Source organism: Vulpes lagopus, chromosome 5, assembly GCF_018345385.1.
Source record: "Vulpes lagopus strain Blue_001 chromosome 5, ASM1834538v1, whole genome shotgun sequence".
Taxonomy (NCBI): Eukaryota; Metazoa; Chordata; class Mammalia; order Carnivora; family Canidae; genus Vulpes; species Vulpes lagopus.
The window spans coordinates 9,835,220-9,860,320 of NC_054828.1; the positions used below are offsets into that span (position 1 = coordinate 9,835,220).

The 25,101-nt window shown below is 55.3% G+C and overlaps 1 protein-coding gene across 1 annotated transcript; it reads left to right on the plus strand.

Moving 5' to 3' along the window:
- Positions 1-441: 441 nt before the first annotated feature.
- On the plus strand, positions 442-23,840 carry NPTXR (neuronal pentraxin receptor; the record flags this gene model as incomplete). The annotated part of the gene is made up of 5 exons (XM_041756927.1): positions 442-1,194; positions 13,863-14,088; positions 16,104-16,351; positions 19,142-19,321; positions 19,640-23,840. Coding segments are annotated over 5 exons (1,632 nt in total), but the record flags the coding sequence as incomplete, so codon positions are not given.
- Positions 23,841-25,101: the final 1,261 nt, after the last annotated feature.

The following is a 25,101-nucleotide window of genomic DNA, read 5'->3' on the forward strand; positions in this document are numbered from 1 at the left end:
TGTCGCTCGGCCCTGAGCCCGCCCCGGAGACAAGCGGCCCGCAAGGTGGCTGTCGGCCTTACCGGGGCGGGAGGGGGCGCGGCGGGGGTCCCCCGGGGTCCCCCGGGGTCCGGCGCGGCGCGGGCGGTGGGATCGCGCTCCCCGCGGCGGCCCGGCCCCGGCGCCCGGCACGGAACGGGTGCGGGGCTGGGCCACGGCCGGCCCGGGGGAGCCGGCGGGGCGGGGCCGCCGCGCCCGCTCCCCCTCCCCGCCGCCCGCCGCCCGCCGCCTTCTCCTCCTCGCGCCGCCCGGGCTTAGAGCGGCGGCAGCAGCGGCCGCGGCAAGAGCTCGGGCTGCGGCTCCGGCTGCGGCTGCGGCTGCGGCTCCCGCTCCGGCTCCGGCTCCGGCTGCGGCTCCCGCTCCGGCTGCGGCTCCCGCTCCCGCTCCCGCTCCCGCTCCGGCTGCGGCTCCCGCTCCCGCTCGGCCCCACGCGCCCGGGCCCCGCTCGGCCCCGACCCCGCCGCCGCGCCTGCCGGGGGCCTCGGCGCCCCCGCCGCCCGCCTCACGCTGAAGTTCCTGGCCGTGCTGCTGGCCGCGGGCATGCTGGCGTTCCTCGGTGCCGTCATCTGCATCATCGCCAGCGTGCCCCTGGCGGCCAGCCCGGCGCGGGCGCTGCCCGGCGGCGCCGACAACGCCTCGGCCGCCTCGGCCGCCGCCGCCGCCGCCGCCGCCGCCGCCGCCGCCGCCGCCGCGTCCCCGGGCCCGCAGCGCAGTCTGAGCGCGCTGCACGGCGCGGGCGGCTCGGCCGGGCCCCCCGCGCTGCCCGGGGCGCCGGCGGCCAGCGCGCACCCGCTGCCGCCCGCGCCGCTCTTCAGCCGCTTCCTGTGCACGCCGCTGGCGGCCGCCTGCCCGTCGGGGGCCGAGCAGGGCGACGCGGCGGCCGGCGAGCGCGAGGAGCTGCTGCTGCTGCAGAGCACGGCCGAGCAGCTGCGCCAGACGGCGCTGCAGCAGGAGGCGCGCATCCGCGCCGACCAGGACACCATCCGCGAGCTCACCGGCAAGCTGGGCCGCTGCGAGAGCGGCCTGCCGCGCGGCCTCCAGGACGCCGGGCCCCGCCGCGACGCCATGGCCGACGGGCCCTGGGACTCGCCGGCGCTCGTCCTGGAGCTGGAGGACGCGGTGCGCGCGCTCCGGGACCGCCTGGACCGCATCGAGGTGAGCGCCGTCGGCGGGGCGGGGCGGGGCGGGGCGGGGCGGGGCGGCCGGCGGGGCCCGCGCGGCGGGAAAGGCGCGTTCCCCTCGCGTCCGCTCCAGGCGCCTGGGTGCTAAGCCTCAGTTTCCGCGTCTGTGCAACGGGCGTCGCAGTGCCCGCTCTCGTGGTGAGGGTTTAGTCATTGCAGGTGTGTGTGAAAATGCTTGGCACGTAGTAGGGCCTCGTGAAAGGTCCGCCTCGTTTGTTTCTTCCAGGCGCCCCCACAGCAGCTGCAGTCCCTCTCGCTTCCCACGGCCCGCAGACAGGAAGCGCTGTCCGGGGACCGGGAGCTGCTGCCCTGCTGAAGAGCAGGGAACAGAGCTGTCCCATCAGCCAGATCCGGGTCCCCTCAGCGCTTCCCATCCCGGTCCCTCCCCCTGGGGCTCAGACCACACACCTAAGGGCAGCCGCTGACGTGGCGCTGGCCCAGCTCTGGGGTGGAGACCGACCGAGGATTGGGCCTCCCGAGGGTTCCTTCTCCTCCTTCACCTTTTTTTCAGCCGTCCCTGGCTCAGGTCAGACCCAGGGGGTCCCACAGGGGGAATCTGCCCTTGGCTGTGGTGTGATCCCCTGGCCAGTCATTTCTCCTTTCAGGTTGCCAGACCCCTTCCTTCCTGGGGGCGCTGGGCGGTGGTGGAAGGGCGGGTCTGCAAGACCCTGACCACCCCACGGCCATCCATGATTTGCAGATGGCAGGGAAGGGGGTTAGCACCAAGATAGAGCTGTGGAAAGAGGGAGGAGATGGAGGCCAAAGCCCCCTCCCATAGTTTGCCCTGAGTGGCTCTGGCAAAGGCAGAGGGGAGGAGAGGCTGGGAGGAAGGAAATGCAGGGAACCCCCCTCCTCATGGCTCCTTCAGATCAACCTCTGGCCTGGCAATGATGTGTGTGGGGAAGGTTGGCCCTTGCCATGGCCCCAGTCACCCTCCATAAAGTCTGTGCTGGTGTCAGCACCCACCCCAGGGGGTGTCCGAGTGCAGCCAGGCCGTCACAGCCAACCTCATCACCTTACTGCTGAGAAACCCAGGGCTCAGGGCCCTCCTGGGTGAGTGGCAGAGGCAGGAGGAAAGCCAGACCAGCAGCATCCTCTTTTCCTCCTTCAGCTCTGAGGGCATTTCTAGGGTGAGAGAGCCAAGAGCAAGAAGATAATCAGGGAAACACAAAAATTCAACAGTGAAGAGGAGCCTCAGTGTCCTCACCCGTGAAATGGGGACACTACCTCGTTGGGGTGTTAGGAAGATGAAATGACTTAGTCTTTGTCAATGGCCCAAAACAGTGCCTGGCAGCCACGTGCTCCATCAATTTGAGCGATGGCTACTTTTATCATTAAGCTATAATATTGCTAATTTTTTAAGTAGCCAGAAATAAAAATGGGAAGAAACCCCCCTTTTGGGAATAAGAGTTTATTAATGTAAAGAAAAGAGAGAGATTTGGTTTTCGGTAAACTTCCTCTTGCCTGCCCTAGTGCCTGCCTCCACACCCAGATGGCACCTGTGGTTCCTCCCACGTCTGGGGCTGGCAGGGCTGGGCTTGCCCTGGACCTGTTCCCCCAGCACCTGTGCATTTGGCAGGGTGGGCTCCCCTCCAGTTAGCCTGCTGAGGTTGGGGGGGCGGGGATCCTGGCGCCTGGGATTTGGCACCAGATCAGCCTCCCAGGTTGGGAGAGCCCTGGCTTCCCTACACCTACCCCCTCCTGCTTTCTGAGTGCAGTGGACATGGAGGGAGAAAGGTGGGGGTCAGCTTGCCCACCAGCTCAGCCTTCTGAGCCTGGCAGTGGCCAGAGCCAGTCTCTGTGGAGCCTTTGGGAGGGGCTGGGGTCTGGTCCCCCATCTCAGCAGGACCCTGTGCATCCTGTAGCCTCGGCCTACTTCTTCCTCTCTCTTTTCATCTAATATCCTCAAAAGGACGCGCCCAGATTCTCAAGGTCTGTAATCTCGCCACTCCTTCTTCTCCCTTTATGGCGCACTGAACATGCTCTGGGGACCTCACCAAAGTTGATCAGTTGAACGAGAATGATTCAGTCCTTATCTTGCTGAATGCCTCTCCAATGTCTGACCGCGTCGATCATTCCCTCCTACAGACCTCCATGCCCTTGGCTTCTAGACACCTCTCTCCTGCTCCTTCTCCCTCTCTGCTTTTGTGTCCCCTTTCAGGGTCCTCCTGCTTTAATGGCCACGCCCCTCCTGGCTCTCCTCTCCCTTTCCCTGGGTGAACTCAGCTACACCCTACGGCTTCCAACACCCATTCTACAGTGGTGCCCCAACCAACTTCGTCCAGCCCAGGTTTCTCTCCAGGATAGGTCCAGTCGCTTCCTGAGAACCTCCCTCTGGACTTCGCACTGACCCCCTGCCCTCAGGGTGCCCCAGCCTGAACTCCGGTCCCCCACCAACCTGCTTTTCAGGTGTGCTCTGAGAAGCTCCTCCCTTGCCCTCCTCCTTCCAGTTGATCTCATCTCTCTGGATGCTTGCCGCAGCCCCCTCAACTCACCAGGCACCCCCCTCCACCCATCTTTCTTCAGGCAGCCCCAGGGATCTTCTTTAAGCCCATCATGGGGCTTCCTTATGGTGCAAACTCCCCAACCTACTCCCAGGCTGTAACTTCAGAGCTGGCCTGACTCCCAGTTCCTTCTTGCCTCTGCTCAGATTACCCCCAGAGTATCCATATTCAGCATCCAAGAGTCTGCTTTAAGGACACCTCCTCCCAGAGGCCCTCTCTGATCACACACTGTCTTCTTCCTAGCCCCGTTCCTGCTCCCAGAACCCTGGGCACATCCCTGCCAGTCTTCCCCACCCCCGCCGCCCCTCACCAGCACTTCTCTGCATCACCCCCTCCCTCACCCCACCAGCCTTCTTCCAAAGGGGTGGGAAGGGCACACTGGCCCAGGCCTCCACCCGAGGCCTCAAATGAGAGCCACGTTTGAGAGCTTAGGAGAAATTGTTTGTCTTCTTTCCTGTGTGCTTATTTTTGTTATTGCTGTTGCTGCTATTTGAAAAAGGTAAAAAAAAGGTGTTTTGGGGGGAGAAATTGCATCAAATTCCACCATTGTATCCATTTTTGCAGCCCCTCTTGGTCTTTTATCCAGATGTAGACATTGTTCCAGACTTACCGTTGCTGGTAATTACCATTTTAATGATGGCCATAATATGCTGGAATCCATCTCTGCCTCTACCATCCATCAATCCTCTGATGGTCTCTTGTTGCTGGAGATGTAGGTTGTTCCTAATTATTTTTCTTCTAGATGCTCATTGCAGGATCAGTTTCATGCAGATAGTTGTTGTTGGCTTTTTTTTTTTTTTTCCTTTATAAGTCTGTTGAATTATTTCTTTAGGCTGAATTCCCAGGGGTGGTATTACTGGGTCAGAGGATATTGATCTTTTATGGCTGTGGCCAAGAACCACTTTTCAAAAGGGCTGAACCCTTTATATGGCAACCAGCCACATATGCATGTTCCAGGGTTTCATTTTTGCATTAATTTAATATATGTGTAAAATGAAACTTTAAGATGGATTTAATCAGTAGTTCTTTGACATAAACCACATCCCTAACCCGGCCTGGCAAGCTGGTTGCCTACCCCTATCTTGGAGTGGGAAGATGGGGATAAGGAATACCCGGATGATGGTCACAGAGGCCTCTGGACTTAATAACAATTATAGCTCATGTTCACTGAGCGAGCACTCACCATGTGCCGGACACTGTGCATTACCTTATTTAATCCTCATAAAATCTTCACGAGGGAGGTAACTGTTTTGTTCCCCTTTTACAGATGAAAAAACCATGACATTGAGAGGGATTAAGAAATTGGCCTGAGGTCACACAGCAGCGGGGCCTCGATTTGACCCTGTCAGTGTCTGGCTCCAGAGCCCTTCTTTGTTCTTCATCATTTCCTCTAGATCCATCTGGAGACCTCAGACCTCACCTACCTTCAGGAGAGTGAGAAAGAAGTGAGGACAGTAACTCGTGCTAGATGTTACCCCAGACTATTTCTGCCCTAGAGCACCCAGAGCAAAAGCGATGAGGGCCAGTCCTCAAAGGCTTGTGCTGCTGGCTGGCCAAATAATCAGAAGGCTCACGTGGGAGCTTGGCTGATAATAGATAACAATAACAACTAATATTTATTAGTTTATCAGTCTTCAGCCCTGAGAAGTGGGCTGCACACGTCTCCGTCTTACAGGCAGGGACGTGGAGGCTCAGAGTATCTAGAGAAAGCTGAGCCAGGCAAACCACCCCACCCCAACCCCCCGGCTTCGGTTTCCACTCCAGAAGATGATACGGTGGGCCAGATGTTCTCTAAACACCTTACAGCTCTAAATATCCTCTGAAATAGGATGGCTGGTGGCATAAAGTGGAGTTCTTATGATTTTAAGCTCTTCACCTCCCTCAGTCTTTTTTTTTTTTTTCCATTTTCTTATCTTTAAAATAGGTGCAAGGAGGGGCTAGATTTGGTCCTGGCCCTTTGGGCTCTAAACTGGGAGTTCTTGGGCAGGTGCCTCCAGCTTAGGAATAGCGTGTGTGTGTGTGTGTGTGTGTGTGTGTGTGTGTGTGTGTGTGTGTGTTTGTGTAGGGGGGTGGGGATTACATGTGTGTGCAGCCCTGGCCAGGTCCCCAGCCATCCACTCCCAGACCTCCAAATTCTGAGGCAAATCTGCAGATAAACACAGAGACTGGGAGACTCTAGTGGTGCCTTTTCTGAAGTTTATTGGTGGCTTCTGCTTTTCTCTGATATTGCTGCCCGTCCTGGCAGCTTCTGCTCTGTGGCAGCTGGCTCTCCTCACCCTGCCTCTTTGGCCATGAAGGGGGCTGGCAGGGTGCAGAGAGAGAGGTTCTGCCCATTGGCCTTTTGTTTTGAGGATGTGGAACCTCAGTGGCCACCAGCCACCTGATGGCCCCTTCCCTGTGACTGGCCTCCCCCCCCATCTCTGGGGGGACACTCACACCCAAAACCCTTAACCCCTGCTCCTGTCAGTGTGACACATTTGCTCTTGCAAGAAACCTGGTGTTTCAAACCCTGGTTCAGCCACCTGTTTGCTGTGACCTCAGGAAATCCCTTCTTCTCTCCGATCCTCAGCGTCCCCATCTGTCAGATAGGAGGGGTGGGCAGGACCCCCTGAGGAGCCCTCTTGCCCTGTCATCCTGCACCCTTGCATCCTCTCATCCCCAGGAGTCCTTCACCCAGGAGAGGAGACCTGTCCTGCTATTCCAAGCCTGGCGGGAGCTGCTTGAGGCAGAAGTCAGGGCCTTACCTGGGGGATTTTTTTTTGGGGGGGGGGTATACCTTACATTCCAGACATGGAAAAGCTTATATATCTTACTTGTAAAATACACAGATCTTGGGGCACCTGGGTGGCTCAGTGGTTGAGTGTCAGCCTTTGGCTCAGGGCATGATCCCAGGGTCCTGGGATCGAGTCCCACATCGGGCTCCCACATGGAACCTGCTTCTCCCTCTGCCCGTGTCTGTCTCTCTCTCTGTGTCTCTCATGAATAAGTAAATAAAATCTTTAAAAGACACAGATCTTAAGTGTATAGCTCAATGAAAATGTACATATGGATACATCCATGAGAGCACCACCCAAATCAAGAACAGGACATTTCCAGTGCCCCCAAAGCCTCCGTTGTGACCCCTAAAATCCCTTCTTCCCCAGAGGTGCCACTATTCTGGTGCCACTATTCTGCAGATCTGGTTTGTCTGGGTTTGAACTTCATACGAATGTTCTCAGACAGCTGCACTCTGTGTGTCTGCTGTTTTGTTGTATGTTATGTCTGACATTTGATCGGGGGGCATGTGTCAGTGGTTTGTTATTTTTGCATGCTGTAGTGTTTCGAAGCGTGGCTGTGCCTAAGTGTACTTACCCTTCCTCCACAGATGGACATTTGGGTTGTTTCTGGGTTTGGCATTATTACAGATAAGGCTGCCGCGAACATTCTTGTGACATCTTTTGGTGGCAATAAGCCCTCATTTCTCCTGGCTACATCCCCATGAGTGGGTGTCTGGGTCCCAGGAGAGACATTTATTTAGCGTGAGGAGGTGATGCCAAACACTTTTCCAAAGTGGCAGTAAGCACTTACATGCCCACCTGTGTGTGAAGCTTGCCAGCCTCGGTACGGTTATTTTTAAAACCCTCCCCGTTCTGGTGGGTGTGTAGTGAACTCACTGTGGTTTTAATTTGTATGTCTCTGGTGACTCATGATATGGAGCACCTTTTCTTATATTTATTGGCCATTTTGTAAAGTCTTTGCCTGTGGGAGGTGGAAAGAGGTCAGGGGCTGGGGCTCCTCACCAAGTGAAAATGTGGTGGGGTTACCCGAGGACAATCTTGCACCCGGTGTCCCCATAGAACTCTGGGGACAGGCACTGAGACAACCAGCCCAGAGTGGAAGCACTTATGTGCCCCCACATACCCCTCATTTGACTCCAGGGGAAGCTGAGGCTCAGAGAGGCTGAGCGACTTGCCCGAGGCCACACAGCACAGCAGAAGTTAAGCTAAGCTCACAACCAGGATTTTCTATAAAAACAGGCTGGGGGTAGGGGAGATCCTCAGTCTTTACTGCAGATTTTTGACCAGGGCCCAGAAGTATGTGGGCAAGTAGGACCTGAGAGGAAATTCTGTGGCCTTCTCAATGCAGTAGCTCAACAGGGAATGCTTGAAAGGAGAGGCAAGTGGCCTGGAGTTGGGGGTGTCCTATCACTTAGTCTGGGGCCTCGGAGCCCAAGAGGGTGTATGGACAGATGTTCATTGAGCCTTCTCCTCGCCTCACCACACACTGAGTGCCCTGACCTGGTCCCCCACTCCGCTGCACAGAGACCCATTTGTCTACTTTTCCCTACAGCTCCGAATTGGCACTGGGGGCCAGGACCAAGATCAGTCCGGCCTCTGTAGCTCACTCTCCTGCTCCTTTCCCTTCCCCGCCAGGGTGGGATGGAGACACAGGGCCTGCTGGGCCAGCAGGGCTGTGGGCACCCTCTGTGCCAGCCTGTTCTAGGGGCCTTACAATTGAGTCCCAAGAACTATGGGACTCCTACTGTCCCCATTTCACAGGGAGGAAACAGAGGCTTGGAGGGATTACCAGGTCCTGCAGCTGGGCCTTGCCTTTCAGCAGCTGGCTCCAGCGCTCACACCTACACCGTTACTGCTCCCGGTGCTCTCCTGCCCCTCCGTAGAAGCGAATAATAATCATGGTCATACCCATTTATCAGCCACGTAGGTATGCCAGCCCTCATACACGTTCCTTCATTTTGTCATTAATCATATTCCAAACGTAGAGACGATTATTCCCATTTTATAGTTGAGGAAACCGACAGTCACAGGAATCGAGCAGCTTGCCCAGGGCCACAGATCTAGTTAGTGAGGGGCCTGGAAATGACGCTGGCCTGTCCGATGTGAGGGTCGTGCCTCTACTTGGACATCGAGTACATCAAGTGGCCACAGCATGTGTGGATGCACAGATGAGTGATGGGGGGAGGGACCGAGCAAGGAAGACTTTGCAGTCCCCCCCACAGAAGCCCTCTTTCCTCTCCCTTTGGAACATCTTAGATCAGGTGTCCGGAAAGCTGCCATCTGGAGCGGGCAGGCACTGGCCAGGGAAGGTGTGGCGGGAGCAAGAAGTGTGTTCTTAGCAGCAGGAACAGCATGTACGGAGGCCCTGGCGTGAGAAGGGAGTTGGGGACAGTTGGGAACATTAAGTGGGAAGGAAGCATAGCCTGCTGGGGTGGGGAGTGAGGGCTGAGATCAGGGGGACATTATGGGTGGTGGGGAGAGGGCTCTTAAAGGATTTTTTTTTAAGATTTTTATTTATTTATTCATGAGAGACACAGGCAGAGGGTGAAGCAGGCTCCCCACGGGGAGCCTGATGCGAGACTTGATCCCAGGTCCCCGGGATCATGACCTGAGCCCAAGGCAGATGCTCAACCACTGAGCCACCCAGGTGACCCCTCTTAAAGGATTTTAAGCAACCTGGTTGGATTAGCTGGTTAGCCGCCCCTGGCTGCCGGGTGAGGAAGGGCCAGTGTAGGGGCCCAGGTGATGGGGGCCTGGACTGGGAAGGGCCAAAGGAACCAGGTGAGCCTACCATTAAGATTCAGGGCTCCATTCTACCCTCGGAGACTCTGCTTTTGGATTTTTCCATTTTTAAAAGAAAGTCATTACAGAGTATCTCAGATATACACAAAGGCATAAAGAATGCCATCCAGGTAGGAGCCCAGAATCAAGAACCAGAACGTTTGCAACCAGCTCATGCCCTTCAGAACCTCCCAGCTCCCAGGCCCAGACCACTCTCCTCCAAGAGAGGGTCACCACTGTCCCGAATTCGTATTCATCTGTACCCATGTGTTTCTGCTTTTACAAATATGCGATCTAGTTTTGAATCTTTGCAACTTTATACAAATAGTATCTAACAGTTCTTCTGTAACTTGCTTTTGCTCTCAATATGATGATGAAACAAAAAGATTTGCGTTGGAGTTGGAGAAGTATGGGCCCCTGCAAGAGATATTTAAATAGTGGTGATAACTGACACAGAGCGCTTCATGTGTCCGCTCTGCCCTCGGGACAGATGTAACTCACTTCTCACTAAAATGCAATGAGCTATTATTTCTGTGCCCCCTTTTTGCTGGGAAAACTGAGGTATAGTGGCTATACACAAGGTTGCTGGGCTGCTGGAACCGAGCTGTGAACCCAGCAGATTCAAGCTGGACTTGGGGGTGGTCAGATGGGGAGGTGAGGAGACCGCACACACGGTCCGCCTTTCCTCCACCCTGCCCGGCTGCCCCCGAGCTGGGCCCTACACTGTCCTGGCAGGGTGGGGGGTGAGCTGTGCACTGAGGTCCAGCACCCTCCCTCTGCTCCCTGAAGGAAAGGAGCAGACCCCACCTGGGGGCAAGGTGGTTGGGTCCTCCCCACATCCTCCCAGACTCACAGCCAGCCTGCCCAGGCAGGTCCCTCCTATCCAGGTCCCTCTATGGGGCCACCCCCTACCACGGTCTGCTGGCCTGCCGGACCCTCCCAGCCTTTTCATGGCCACTGGAAGGTCTTCCACTGTCCCCCAGCACCCCCACTGTCCCAGACAGGCAGGGCAGCTGGCACTGTGCCCGCTTGGCCCACGGTGAGGGAAGGACAGAAGAACAAGAATAGCTTCTGGAACCAGAAGGGCCTGGGCTGGGGTTCCTGAAACTTCACCTCACTGTCTCCATTCCCTCCTCTAGAAAGTGGGCCTCCTCACTTGCCCAGATGGTCGAGAGGGCTTGTGAAATGTGTGCACAGGCTTCCCTGGTGCAGGACCTGGCACGCAGTATGTGACGATGGGGACAGCTGCCACTGTCGCATTATTGCTGAGCGCTAATGAGCCCAGCACGCTAGCGCTGAGCTGGCCTGGAACCCCCGGCTCTGGCTCAGGGCCTGTACACTCACACCGAGCCCCACCCCACAGACGCCCAGCACAACAGTCTGTGGGTTCGAAGCCCCCCCGCCATTCCTGCCTCAGCGGGACCTGAGTGGGGGTGATGGCATCACCATCCCTCCCCCCCATCTTGGGCGAGGGGCCCAGTTGGCATCAGACAGGAGCCCACGCGGCACAGCCTGTGCCCGCAGCAGATGGAAAAGTGGGGGGAGTCATGTTCTTCTGATTCAGACATTGGGGTGGGGAGGGGGCCGCACACGATCTGGAGAGCCCACCTCCTCCCTAGCCTTCCTGCCGGTGGCAGAACTGGTGCCTCGTACAAAAGAACAGCTTGCACGCCCGCCTCCCTCAGCCTGCACGGTTTCTCCTCACCATGGCGTCTGTGTAAATAGCACTAGACGTCCTGTTCCTTCCTGCCAGGCCCTTCTCCCTCTGAGGGAGGAGAGCGCTTTGCTAGAGAGCTCCAGGGGTGTTGGCTTTGCCCAGCCCCATGGCTGTAGAAGATCCAAAAAGGACTTCTGCCTCAGTTCCCCCATCTGTGAAATGGGGGCCCCAGGAGTACCAACCAAAATGAGCGGCTGTGAGGATCGAAGAGTAAATACACAGACAGTGCCAAGGATGGGCCGGGCACACTGTCTCATTCAGACGTGTGCCCTTCATGCCAAGCTTCGCCTTGTGGGAAGAGAGGAACAGAGTAGAGGGTGCCGGAGCCCAGGAGACCCACCCACAGCCCCCCTGGCATTGAGACAGGATGCACTTTATGAGGTAATTGCCTCAGCCCAAGATTTCCTGGAAGTTCAGCCCCTTTAAAGGCAGTGGGCGGCTGGCCCTGTCACTCCAAGGACATAAGTGGCCAAGGAAAGGTTCTGGAGGTTGCCAGTTCTTTGTTGGTTGATGTATTCAAGGTGCACAGGTTGCATTCTGCTTTTATAGTCTACCAGAGCGGGGCCAGTTTTACAGAAGGGGAAACTGAGGCTTTGTGTTTAGTCAGCCCCGGGGTTAGGATTCGTAGGCACACAGGGAGTTAGAAGGAGCCCTCCAGATAGGGTATCGGAGGTTAGGGTAACAGGGGTGGGGCCAGATGTACGGAGCTGCTCACTGGCCTGTGCCCCACCCACCTGGCTTGGCCCGTGCCCTGGCCTGGGAGAGCAAGCAGGGGGCTGCATGGATGGGTAGCTATGGTGGGGGGGATGTGAGGGGGGGACAAAGGTGGCCCACTGTGGGGGCGTCTGAGTGGCAGAGTCCATTGAGCATCTGACTCTTGATTTCGGCTCAGGTCATGATCTCAGGGAGCTGCCCCCCATCGGGCTCTGTGCTCTGTGGGGAGTCTACTTGAGGTTCTCTCTCCCTCCCTTTCCCTTTCCCCCTCCTGCCCATGCTTTCTCTCTCTTTTTTTTTTAAAGATTTTATTTGTTTATTCATGAGACACAGAGAGAGAGAGGCAGAGACACGGGCAGAGGGAAAAGCAGGCTCCATGCAGGGAGCCCAATGTGGGACTCGATCCCAGGACCCTAGGATCATGACCTGAGCCAAAGGCAGACACTCAACCACTGAGCCACCCATGCGCCCCTCATGCTCTCTCTGTAAAAATAAATGTTTGAGAAAAAAAAAATAAGGTGGCCCACTGTGGTCCAGGTTTGGCCTGGGCCCTTCTGCACACCACCATTTAATCCTGACCACAGCTACAGCTCTGCAACCTGGGGATCCCTAGGCCTCATTTTATAGATGAGAAGTGACGGCAGCGAAGTGAGCCTCCCGCTCCCACTCTCCAGGTCGAGTAGCAGAACCAGCTCCCCAGCCTGAGGGAGCTTTTCTGAGGTGCTGCCCTCCCTGCCCCAGCCTCCAGCATTCGGAGACAGACACGCATTGATCCCCTCAGCACAGCTGGAAAACAGGCCCCAGAGGCGATCTGCCCAATCTCACCCAACAAAGGACCGGGGCAGGGCCAGTGAGGCTGGGGAGGGGTCTCCTGTGCCCCAAGCCAGGGGCCATCCTGAGAGGCACAGGGCCCTCAGGGTTGTACTCTTGGTTTTCTCTGTTGCCCTCAGCTGTCTCTTCAGTGCCGCATGCATGGCCCAACCCATCATCGGTGCTCCCCAATTTCTTGCTCAGTGAAGGAACCCTGAGAATTCAGTGAGCTCAGGTCTGGGGTTAAGCCTTTGAGCAAGGCCCAGGGCTGACAGCGGGAGCTGCCTGGGCCCTTGGAGAGTGTGGAGGGAGCCAGGGGGACAGGGAAGGTCTAATTTGGCTCCTAGCAGCTCACTGAATTATTAATGTCTGCCAGAGACTATCCCCTCCCAGAGTCCAGACTTGGCAGCCTTGCCTGTCTTCTTCCACCCCAGAAGGGGCTTCCTCCAGCAGGAGGGGTGGGGAGAGGCCTCCTGAGGCTCCTGCCCCACTTCTCCTGCCCACTAGGGTCATATGACAACAAAAGGGGGCCTCTAAACACTTTGTCCTCATCGTGGGCAGCATGAGGGTATCAGAGACCAGCTTGGAACAGTCTGCCCTGGACAGTAATTGCAATAACCAGGCTCTCTTCATTGGCACCTACTACTTAACCATCCCCCAACCCTTCTAAATAGTTGTCCCCTGTTGCATGTGAGGAAGCAGAGGTTCAGAGAGGTGGAGGCATTTGCCTAGGGTCATACAGCAGATTAATTCTGGAGCTGGATTTGAGCCCTGGGTTGTCTGACTAGGAGCCTATGACCTTACCCACATGCTATTCTGGAATGGGCACCCCCTGCAGCCCTATTCCAGATGCCCCTGGGTTGTGCCCCTGCATCTGCCCAGCGCCCACACAGAGCCTTGCACCATCATAGAGAAGCCCAGGGAGTAAATGAGTGAAGACTAAGACAGTCCACCCCTTCAAAGACCCCTCAGTGTAGAGGCTTCCAGTTACCAAGGACTCAGCAGTAACCCTGACTGCAATGTTAGAACCACAGAAAGGGGAGCTTTCTGTAGCCAGTCCCCCGCCCACCATAGGCTGAGATGTTCTTGAGGGCAGAACCAGCCTGCCTTCAGCGTGCACAGCACCAGCCGGCTTCCAGGCACCAGCAGTGGAAAGGACCTGCTCTTTGTTGAACATTTGCTCCCTGAATTTGGTATTGCCATCCCCATTTTGCATTTGGGGAAGCCAAGGCTCACCTGGGGTCACTCGACAGCGGTAGTAGGCATCTCTGAGCCCTGTGTCTCTCTTCTTCCTCCTTCCAAGTGACCTCACATGCCCTTTCTTCTGCCTCATAAGCAGCAGGAGCTCCCGGCCCGTGTGAACTTCTCAGCTGCCCCCGCCCCTGCGCCTGCGATGCCCACCGCCCTGCACTCCAAGATGGATGAGCTGGAGGGGCAGCTGCTGGCCAAGGTGCTGGCCCTGGAGAAGGAGCGTGTGGCTCTCAGTCACAGCAGCCACCAGCAGCAGCAGGAAGTGGAGAAGGAGCTGGATGCGCTGCAGGACCGTGTAGCCGAACTGGAGCATGGTGGGTCCGGGGACCCCAGAGGGCACAGCAAGCAGGGTCTTGATTCCCAGTTGGGTCCTCAAGGCGGCAGATTCACTTGAAAGCATTTTTAAGCTCTCCAGAGGCTAAAGCTAGAGGGGAGGGTGGGGAGGAGGCTGCGAAACCCAAGAGGGAGAGAATTAATTGGGGAATATAATATTTTTTAACAGCATTTTCTGGCACTTACGTTCTGGGAGTAGGCTAAGTACTTGACACATCAGTTTTGATCTTTACAAACAACATGGGAATGGTACTGTTATTATCCCCATTTCACAGATGAGGAAATTGAGGCTCAGAGAGGTCAAGTGATTTGACCAATGTCACACGGCCAGTGAGTGGTGGATCTACACCTCAAACCAGTTCTGACTCCAAAGTCCAAGCATTTAACTACCCCGCAAAAACGTACCTTCAGGGACTCGGAATTTTGTTCCTTGCTTAACACCTTGGCCTGGCACTGCCAGGAGTCAGAGAAACATGTTGTCATGGATAATGCACAGGTCTGAGCATTAGGAAACCTGGCTTCTAGCTCCACAGAGGTCTCTGGCTTGCTCTGTGGCCTTGGAATTTTGCTTCCTTTCCCCAGACTTGTTTTTCTCATCTGAAATATGGGGATGTAGGACTCATGAGCTCTAAGGGAACTTTCATCTTTGAAATCTTGTGAGGATCACCTTCAAGAGGCTTACCGACAAGTTAGGGTTACCAGGGGAAATCATGAGTCTGTTTCTGGCTTAGATGTAAGATGGCAGTTCAGAAGAAAATCCAAGAGGCCTCCTGAAGGAGGCTCACAACCCTGAAGCTGATCATTGAAAGCAGAGGTGGACAGCCAGTTTTGGAGTGGAGGGGCTGGAGCAAGGGCACAGCTGAAGGCGAGGCATGGGCTGGTGGGTTTCAGGGCCAGTGCTACTGGCCCCTCAGGACTGCATCTTCTAAGGGATTGGGGAAAATGCGCCCTCCAGAGGCTACAGGGCAGAGAGGAGGCAGGCGACTAGGCTGGATGTCTGTGTGCCTGTGGGTAAGTTGTGTCTCTTTTTGGGACTCAGCTTCCTCATCTATGAAATGGGTTTCAAGGAGCACTGAGCCCCTTCCTCTCTTACCATGATGCATCAGCACAACAGCCTTTACCCTGAGCCCCAACCAGACCTGGGAACCTGGGTCCACCATTCCAAGCCCCAACCCCCTTGTCCAGCCCTCAACAACCAGCTAGAGGAAGAGAACTCCTACCCTGGACGTGGGTATGGTAGGTGTTACTCTCTTTCCTTGGAGGTAGTGACTCCCCAGGCTCCCCCTGCAGACAGCGCTCTGATATTCAAGATGTACAGTCCCAGAAACTCTGCACTAGCAGACACCCTGGATACCAAGGAGTCACAAGATGATCTTGTTCAGATCCCAGCTCTGCCACTGACTAGCTGTGTGGTCTTGAGAAGATTACTTAATGTCTCTGCACTAAGGCTCCCCCTCTGTGAAATGAGGATTATAATAATGTCTACCTCACACGGTGTCATAAGAACAGAGATCATGTATGTAAAAGTACTTAGAACAGTGCTTGCCACCTGAAGACTCTGTGTTGTGCTTGTTAAATAAATAGGCAAAGAACTCAGAAAAATGATCATTGCAATAGCTCACCTTTCTTGAGCATTTACTAAGGGCCTGGCCCTTTACCTAGTTTGTCCCACTCGGCCCTCACAAAAGCCTGGGAGGGAGGAAGTCTTATTTATACCATTTTACTGAGCAAACCAGGGCTGGAAAGGTGAAGTTGAACTTGTGGAAGGTCACGTGGCTGGGAAGTGTGGAGGTAGGATTTGAACTCAGGACATCTCAGGTCCAGAGCCCTTGTGCTTTAACCACACCCATCAATACAGAAGTAAGGTAGAGAAGGCCATGAAGGCACCTGGCACAGGGGAGATGCCCAAGGACCAGGAGCCCTCATCCTAGAGCCTGCCTTGCCACCCCTGATAGTGCCCACTGACCCCCACCATGTCCGCCTCGCTCCCCCCCAGGAACCTCAGCCTACAATCCCCCAGATGCCTTCAAGATCAGCATCCCCATCCGCAACAACTACATGTATGCCCGTGTGCGGAAGGCACTGCCCGAGCTCTACGCCTTCACCGTCTGCATGTGGCTGCGCTCCAGGTCGGGTGGCAGTGGCCAGGGCACACCCTTCTCCTATTCGGTGCCCGGGCAGGCCAATGAGATTGTGCTGCTGGAGGCGGGCCACGATCCCATGGAACTGCTGATCAATGACAAGGTGAATGGGGGCTGGGTGGGGTGGGAGGAAAGTGGGGGGTGGGGTTACCCTGCACTGTGGTGGGTCCCAAGCATGTGGACCCTTTCCATTCTGCTGCTCGGCAGCTTCAGCGCACGGGAAGTGCCTGCTGTGTGCCAGGGTGGGTTCTGGGTACACAGAGACAACCCAGACCCGGGACAGGCTGAAGAGAGGCTGTCCGTGATGGCATTTCCGTTTACAGAGGAGGCCCGTGGGGCTTCCCCAGGGACCCAACTGTAGGAGCAGGGCTGGAAGTGTCTGTCCCAGAGCCCTGCTCATTCTCCTGGACAAAGAGAGAAATAAATGAGGTCCAGGGAGCTACCTGGGAGGGTAGGACTAGTGGACTCCTTGTGCCCCCCCTCCCTGCAGCAACCCCTCTGCCCCTCCCTTCACATGGAGAGCAGAATGGTGCATGGTTGGGCCTGAATGCTGGATTCAAATCCCAGTTCTGCTCCTTACCCACTGTGTGACCTTAGACTGGTCATTTACCCTCCCTGTGCCTCAGTTCCCTATCTGTCAAGCCGGATGATAATAGTCTCTACCTTGTGGGGTTGTAGTGAGAAGGACTTTACTCACATGATCAGCACTGGGAGGTAGGTACCCTTATTGTCACCACTTTGCATATGGAGAAGCTGAGGCTCAGAGAGGGCAAATAATGCACCCGGGCCACATTGGGTGAAGGAATGGTGATATGATTCAGACTTGGGCTACAGAAACCTCCTCTTTAACCCCTCCACTGTTCTGCCCTTGGGCCACCCATCTTCCCCCTGCTTGGGCCACCCAGCCCCACAGCCCTCCCTGGACTTGTCTGAAGGACAGGACAAGGACATGGGGGAGTGATGTGGGAAGGGCATGGTGACTGAGCAGTGTCTTACCACCCTCATTCCCCTCAATATCCTTCTCTGCCTGCCATATTGCTTTGGGATTTGCATGGGATTTGGCAGGCATGGTGATCTGTCGAGACCCCCTGGAGATGCAGATACCACATATCACAGCCACTCATGACCAGCCCACAGCCACATGGAGCTGCTAGGAGTGGCTGTCACCCATCAGAAGCCAGCTCAGGGACAGCCCCGGTGGCGCAGTGGTTTAGCGCCGCCTGCAGCCTAGGGCGTGATCCTGGAGACCCTAAATCGAGTCCCACATCAGGCTCCCTGCATGGAGCCTGCTTCTCCCTCTGCCTGTGTCTCTGCCTCTCTCTCTCTCTCTCTCTCTCTCTCTCTCTCTCTCTCACTCTGTGTGTGTCTCTATGAATAAATAAATAAATTATCTTTAAAAAAAAATAAAAGAAGCCAGCTCAGCAGGAGGCATCTTTCATGGGTGTCCTGGAGAAGGAGGAGGAAGGAAATGGGTCCAGGGGACAATGAGTTTCTCCTGTAGCCCAGTAAGGCCTAAGAAGACTAAGATAGTTGGACCACATCTCAATCCTGCTGCCATGTCCCCTTGATACCCCTCTGGCTGCCATCGTTGACCATGCCCAAGCTCGGTGCTCTGCTCTCAATGGAGAGGATTCAGCACCCTGGACAGGGCACAGACCGTTCTTATTCCAGGAACCTCTAGAGTCTTTTAAAACATCAACCTCCAAAAAAAAAAAACAACAAAAAACAAAAAACAAAAAACAAAACAAAACAAAACAAAAAAAAAAAAAAACATCAACCTCAAAAAAAACAAAAAACAAAAAACATCAACCTCACAAACAAACAAACAACAACAACAACAACAAAAAACCCCATCAACCTCACAGGTTACTCAGTTCTCATCTTTTGTTCCAGCCTCTTAGCCTTGCTCCTGCTGTGCCCCCATCTTGCTTTGACTGCAATGAGACATTGGCTCCATTGTCCTTCCAGATGTGTTTGAATACCATGTCTGCTGTCCCACACCTGCCTCTTCCTCAGGACCTCCCAAACGGGCCCTGTTATTTTGTCTTATAATATTGTCCTTGAAGTTCTTCCTTCCCACGCAAACTCAGCTCACTTATAGCCAGGACCAGATCCACATCCCCAGTGTCCTGAACAAGGCCTGGCACTAAGTGTGCCTCAGAGAATGTTGTATTAAAGTGTGATCTCACAGAACTTAGATGAAAGAGCCCTTTGGGAGTCCCAAATCCACAGGCAGCAAGTACCTTTCACCTCACAGGCCAATGCTAATCAATCACCAGAGGCTTCCCAGAGCACTGTGATGGGAAAGATCCCGGGGCTAAGCCTGGGCTCACAATTCATTAGCTTTGTTCTCCTTGGGTGGTTGAGGCAGAGGTGGCCACATATTTGCCATTCTTTGCCTGACCTCCTCATTTCACAGATGAGGAACTGAGGCTCAGGGAGGAAAGAGCAGCCTCCCCAAGGTCCCACAGGAGATTGGTTCGCAGAGCCAGGGCTGGACGCCAGTGCCCAGCCTCTGGGTCCAAGGCTTGGTCCAGTACTGCCAGTACTTCTTCAGCCCAGCCGTGTACCAGGCACTGTGTGAAGTGATAAGAGGCTGTGAGATGTGGCTCTCACTCTGCCTGACCTGACAGGCCTGTGAGAGGGTGAATAAGGTACCTGGGAACACCTGAAAACCAATACTGAATAGTCTCTTGTGATCTGAGAGAAGCTGCCTGGTTAAGTTGTAGGGAAAGAGGAGAAAGTGGTCAGAAAGACATGAAGCTGGAGGAAGGGGAGGGTCAAGCCTTGGTTCAGTCCCTGGAAAGGACACGGGTCTCGTTGTCCCCACCCCACTGGTCCAGCCTTGGGACTTGTGGCATCTCTGACCTGGGGTTGTGGAACCTCTGTCCAGGTAGCCCAGCTGCCTCTGAGCCTGAAAGACGGTAGCTGGCACCACATCTGCATCGCCTGGACCACAAGGGATGGCCTATGGTCTGCCTACCAGGACGGGGAGCTGCAGGGCTCTGGGGAGAACCTGGCCGCCTGGCACCCCATCAAGCCTCATGGGATCCTTATCCTAGGCCAGGAGCAGGTAAGATTTAAGGTGGTGTGGGGGCTTGGGGTCTGAGTAGATACCACACTCATCCAAGGCCCCTGAGAATGAGGGGTCCGTGATCATTCAGTCTGATCCAGCCATTCTGCAGATGGGCAAACTAAGACCCAGAATGAGCAGTGACCTGCCCAAGGGTCTGGAACCTTGGGGTCAGAGCTAGAAGCTTGGGATGGGGCTAAAGCATTGGGGGCAGGGCTTCAGCAGGACCTGAGGCCCTATTGAGCCTGTCTGCCTGTCTTTTCCACTGACTCGCTCTATGTCTCTCTCTCTCCTTTCTCTGCCGCTCTCTTGGCCTAGGACACCCTGGGCGGCCGTTTTGATGCCACCCAGGCCTTTGTGGGTGACATCGCCCAGTTTAACCTGTGGGACCACGCCCTGACACCTGCCCAGGTCTTGGGCATTGCCAACTGTACCGGGCCGCTGCTGGGCAACGTCCTCCCCTGGGAAGACAAGCTGGTGGAAGCCTTCGGGGGTGCAAAAAAGGCCACCTTTGATGTCTGCAAGGGAAGGGCCAAGGCATGAGGGGCTACTTCATCCAGGGTCCCTCCCTTGCCTGCCATTTTGGGGACCTTACAGTGGGGGCACACGTTCCCTCCTCAGCCTACCTACCCACTGGCCTTCCCTCCTGCCCTGTTCCTGGCCAGGCCTCCTGTTTCCCCACCTATACCCACACCTCCAGAATGCCCTACCCTGCTATGGCTGTCTCCTAACACCACTTGGATGGGGACAAGCAGCTCAAGCCCATAGGTCAAGCCTGGGGTGAGTCTAGGGTCTGGTCGGGGGTGGTAGCAGTGCCCACAGCACTGTCCACCCTCTTGGCATTACACTGGAGCTGTCTCTTACCCCCACCCACCCTGGCCCATCAACCACGTCTGAATCCACTAATCTCAACAGCATGTCTCATGGAGTTGTGTATGGGGGGCAGGACCTACTATCTCAGTGGCAGGCGTGGCTGTCTGCCCTCCTGTCCCCCATGCAACAGGCCCGGCCCCTTCCCCTTCAGAGCCACAGCAAGCTCTAGAACTGTGCTCCCAGCTGAGAAGGGGATGACCGAGGCATAGGGAGACTCAGAATCACCCATCCTCCATCTTTCCACCAGTTGCCAGTGAAGGACATCTTGATGGAGCCTCCTGCACCCTCTCTCTCCTTCCTCTTTCCTTGTTTCTTTGTATGCAGTGGTTTGAATGTTGGTTCCATGCCTGGCCTACCCCCACCTCAATTTCCAGGATATCCCCTTCCTGGCTCCAGCCTGAGGGACCAGGACCCTGGGAGGCCAGAAGGCCACAGTCACCCCTTGTATCCATGCACATGTGTGCTAACTGGCAGGTCACCTTTCCTCCTCCACGCCCAGGACAGGGCCTGGGCTAGGAGCAGCTTGTGGCAGAGGCATGTGCCCAGGGGACCCAGGTTATGGCAGAGCCACATGACCTAATCCCTCTGCATGGCCCTGCAGCCTCTGGGGAAGGAAGGAAGGAACTGAGTGGGCGAAGAGGGGAGAAGCATGGAGTGGTGTGTAGAGCACTGGCTGAGAAGGAGCCCACGGTTCCTAGCCAGCCCTGCTGCTAACCTGCTGTGTGGCCTTCTGTAAGTCTCTGCCCTCTCCGGCCTGCCTTCCTCATTTGTAAGCTGACGCCTTTGCTTTGGTCATTTCTGAGAGATCAAACGTGATATGGTCTGATTCCAAGTGGCTAGGGTGGGGCAAGCCTGAAGTTGTCCAGGAACCAGGGGACATAGCAGGCACAGATCGTGAGAGAAGGCAGCAGATGGGATCTGGCTGGGCATGGGTCAGGGTCAGCAGCTCCTCCAGAGAGTCAGGGGCAAGGGCAAGGGCCAAAGCAGACCGACTTCATGCACAGATTGTAAAAACCAGCTTTTCTGGATCGCCTTCCAGCCTGCACCCTTGCCCACTGGAGAGGACTGGTGGCTTCTAGCTCCCCTACCTGAGTCCTTGCCAGCGCCCCCGAGAGAGTAGAAGAATGTAAAAGCTGAGGAAAGCCACCCAGGCTGACTCTTGCTTGTATAGATGGAGAAGAGCTCCAAGAGGTCAAGTGACTTGCACAGGGTCACGCAGCACAATGTGGCAGAACCAGGACTAGAACCCAGGGCTTCTGACACCCTCTTCAGTGCCCTTCTCCCCTACACCGTACTGCCTGCCCATGAATGTCTTTGAGTCCGGCCTGCACCTGAGAGGATGGACATTTGAAAGAGGTCAGAATGCTTTCCAACATGAACATCTTCCTTTATGAAACACACAAACATCTTGGCATCCAGCTCCCTCCAGGAAGTAGGGGGGGAAGAGGGGTGAACCCCAGGCACTCTGGCAGGAATGGAAAGCAGGTATCCCTTCTGTCAGTCACCTACCAGGTGTCTGAGCAGCTGCAGGCTACCTGACTCGAGAAGGTACTGGTGCCTTTTGCCCTGCTTTCCATTCCCTGTCCCCACTCCCCGTTCCCCAACCATTTAACCCGAGGCATGATTCAAGAGCTGCAGGCTGTGGGGCCCATTGCCATGGAGGCTTCTCCAAGACTTGTTGCTTCCAGCCCCCAGATCCTTGTTGCCATTTCAAGAGCACAAACAGACCATTCAGCACCACCACGGGCCCAACTCCCCCTAGAAGAAGTGATGGCGTGCTTCAGCCGGAACCTGCTGAGACCAAGGTTGCCCTGGTAACAGCCAATGACATCAGCCCAAGCGCTGGGTCAAGCGGCTCTTAATGACATATGCTGTTGCTGGGGTGACAGCAGCATTCGGAACTTAGATTTCAGGGACACTGGGCTTTATTGGATTTCCCTTATTGGTTTTAAGGAAGCAGCTTTTGTAGAGGCCTTGGGGAAAAGAAGGGGCCTTAGGAGGAACGTAACAGAACTTGAGCCCACCCAGAGGCATCATCCCAAGTCCTTCATGCTTTGTCATGGTGATAATGAGACACCTGACCTTGGTCCCGTGCTGAGTCACTCTGGTCAGCCCTCCAGAGGGAACAGGAACAAATTAGAGGTGTTGAAGTGCAGGCTGTGAGTCTGGGCCATTGGTGAGTGGCCTAGGTGCCCATTTCCATTCCAAGAAGGTGAAAGCCCCAAAGCCCCCACCCCCTTCCTTCATCCATTGATCATTCTTCACCTTTGCCGAATGCCTGCTTGTATGGACCCCCAGCTTTGGTCTTGTTCAGCTGCTCCTGGGCATGGCCAAGAAGACGTGGAAAGAGGAGCTAGAAATGGTGCTCACTAGTGTCCCTGAGCTGCTCTGGCTAACAGTGATGCTGGGGCCTGTTTGTTACATCTTTTTTTAAGTGTCAGGCACTGTGCTGAGCACCTCACAGGCATCATCTCATTTATCCTCACAACACAGTTATAAACTGGGATTGTTTTTAGCCCCATTATCCTAGGAAGGGAACTGGGGCACAGAGAGGTTAAGTAACCTACAGTGTTAATCAGCTGGCAGGTGATGGAGTCCAGACTTCAAACCAAGGCAGGTTATAGCCAGGACCGAAGGGATAGGCACCCCAACTCTCTATGGAGTAGAACTTGAGCATCATTGTTCCTGGTGGGTTTTGCCCTAAAGAGATGTGCTTGACCTCATTCACTGCCCTCACACGGTTTGTGATTGAGGAAGAGGCCTGGGATGGGCTGGCCCCAAGGCCAGGCCCCCTTGGGTAAAGCAGTGGGAGAGGTCTCAGCCCCTGCAGGGAGCCTCTGTCTCTACAGTGTGCCCATCGCCTCAGCCCTTCTCCAACTGGCTAGAGTTTCCAGGAGAACTAAAAGGGAAGAGGAAGCTGGATGGTCACTCAAGAGTCCCAGGCAGGGAAGGGGGAAATGATATTTCTCAAACTTCCGCTTTGAGTCAAGCCCTGTGCCAGGTGCTTCACAGCTCTAATCTGCCAGATCCCCCCCCCCCTCCCTTTGTGGTGTGTTTTGCCCCTAAATCAACATCCTGAGGGGACAGATCACCTTGCCACAATCATGCATGACCTAGGACCACAGTTGGGCAGAAAAGTTTCTTCAAGAGGCCCAAGCCTCATTATATAGATGATGCCGGGGCCCCGGGAGGGTGAGTGGCCCTTGCAGCCACCCAGCTGGGACACCCAGAGACCTGATCTGACTCTCCACAACACAGTAGTCCCTACCCACCACAAGAACTGGGTCCCTGCTCCTCTACATTTTCTAGCACCCTGCCCTGACCCCTGGAGAAGGAGTCCCTCCCAAATATGGGATTATTCTCTTCCCCTCTGTCCCAGCTGCCTGCCATCCCCAACCCCACCTCACCCCTGCTGGGTAGGGAAGGGGCTCGTGTGGGCCCAGGCTGAGCAGTGAGTGAGCACATGCAGCTGTCTGACACTGTGAAATTAGTGCACCCTACTGGTGACCCACCCCCCCCTTGCCCAATTTTGTACATAAAGTGACATGAGATGCAACATGTGTGTGTATGTGTGTATGTGTATGAGATATGTCCAGGGTTTTGTTACTTTATTGTTTTTGTATATTTGAATGTTCAAAATAAACAATGTTTACTCTGAGGCTCTTCTTGCACGGGTGGTGCTTTCCTGGGGGGTGCTGGGCAGGAAGAGGATGGCTACTTGGGGCAAGGCAATAGGCAAAGACAGGAGGTGCAGCCTTGGTGCTCCGTAGCCTCCCCACTTGTGCCTCTCAAACTGATAGTTCCTCAAGCTCCCAGGTGCACACATACCCTGTTCCCCGGGATTTATGCAGGAAAGATGTAAAGAACACAAGTCCCACATGGAAAGTGTCCCAGTTCTGATAACTGGGTTTTGGCCTCATTCCCAACACCCCATCCCCACCTCGTGCCCCAGTTCTGGGAACCAGGTCCCTGACTTGTTCCCTGAGACCCAATCTGCCTGAGTCACTTGCCTAGACCCCCAGAGCGTTGCCTCCCTTGGGCCCTAGAGAGACAGGGAAGGAGAGAGGGAGGGACTCTGTTGTATTTCAGCCTGTCCCTGCTCCACAGTCTACCTGGATCCCTTTGACATGCTTGGCCTCTAGGCTAGACTCTTTGACAGTGTCAGGGTGTGCTACCCCCACCAACAGCTCCGCACCCACCCTACCCCTGGGAGGTCTTGATCTAATCCTCAGCCCTCCCTGTCCACACCATCTTAGGGACACGGCCTCCACCCTCCTGTTCCACCAATACTGTTACTGCTCATAGTGGGACGGTGTCCCCAGACAGCTAGGGGGTAATGCTAGGGGGTCAGTCGGGTCAAGGAGTCATGCCGGTAGGACAGGCCTTCCCAGATTTTTCCAAAGCTTCCCAAACTTTCCACCTAAGTGAACTCACCCCATGAAGACCAAGGGGTATAGCTGGAAGCAGCACTTGAAACAGGAAAATCAAATCTGAAGTCTACCGAGTTATCCTAAAACTTTGTGTGCTTTCTTCATTCTCCAAAATGAATCCAGATTTGTTTTAAAATATTGCTTTTAATTACTTAACACGGAGCAAAATTAAGCAGCCGGCAGATACACTTTGTTTATCCTCTCTTGCACTGATTTACTTACAAACACCCTCTCTCCCTCTGTCCCACTCAGCTGGCAATGTCCAACCCTGGTTTAATCCCCCCCATCCACCTGCTTCATGCCAGCACCTGCCCAGCCAAACACTGATGCAGAAAAGCACTGGGCTCTGATGTGTGTGGACTCTCATTTTAAATTCAGGGCCAGAGATCTCCAAGGGGAGTTTCTTCCTGCCCTGCAATCTTAGCACTTTCCTTGTGCGAGGGCTTGCTCTCCAAAATAGCTAAACATCAGACCCTC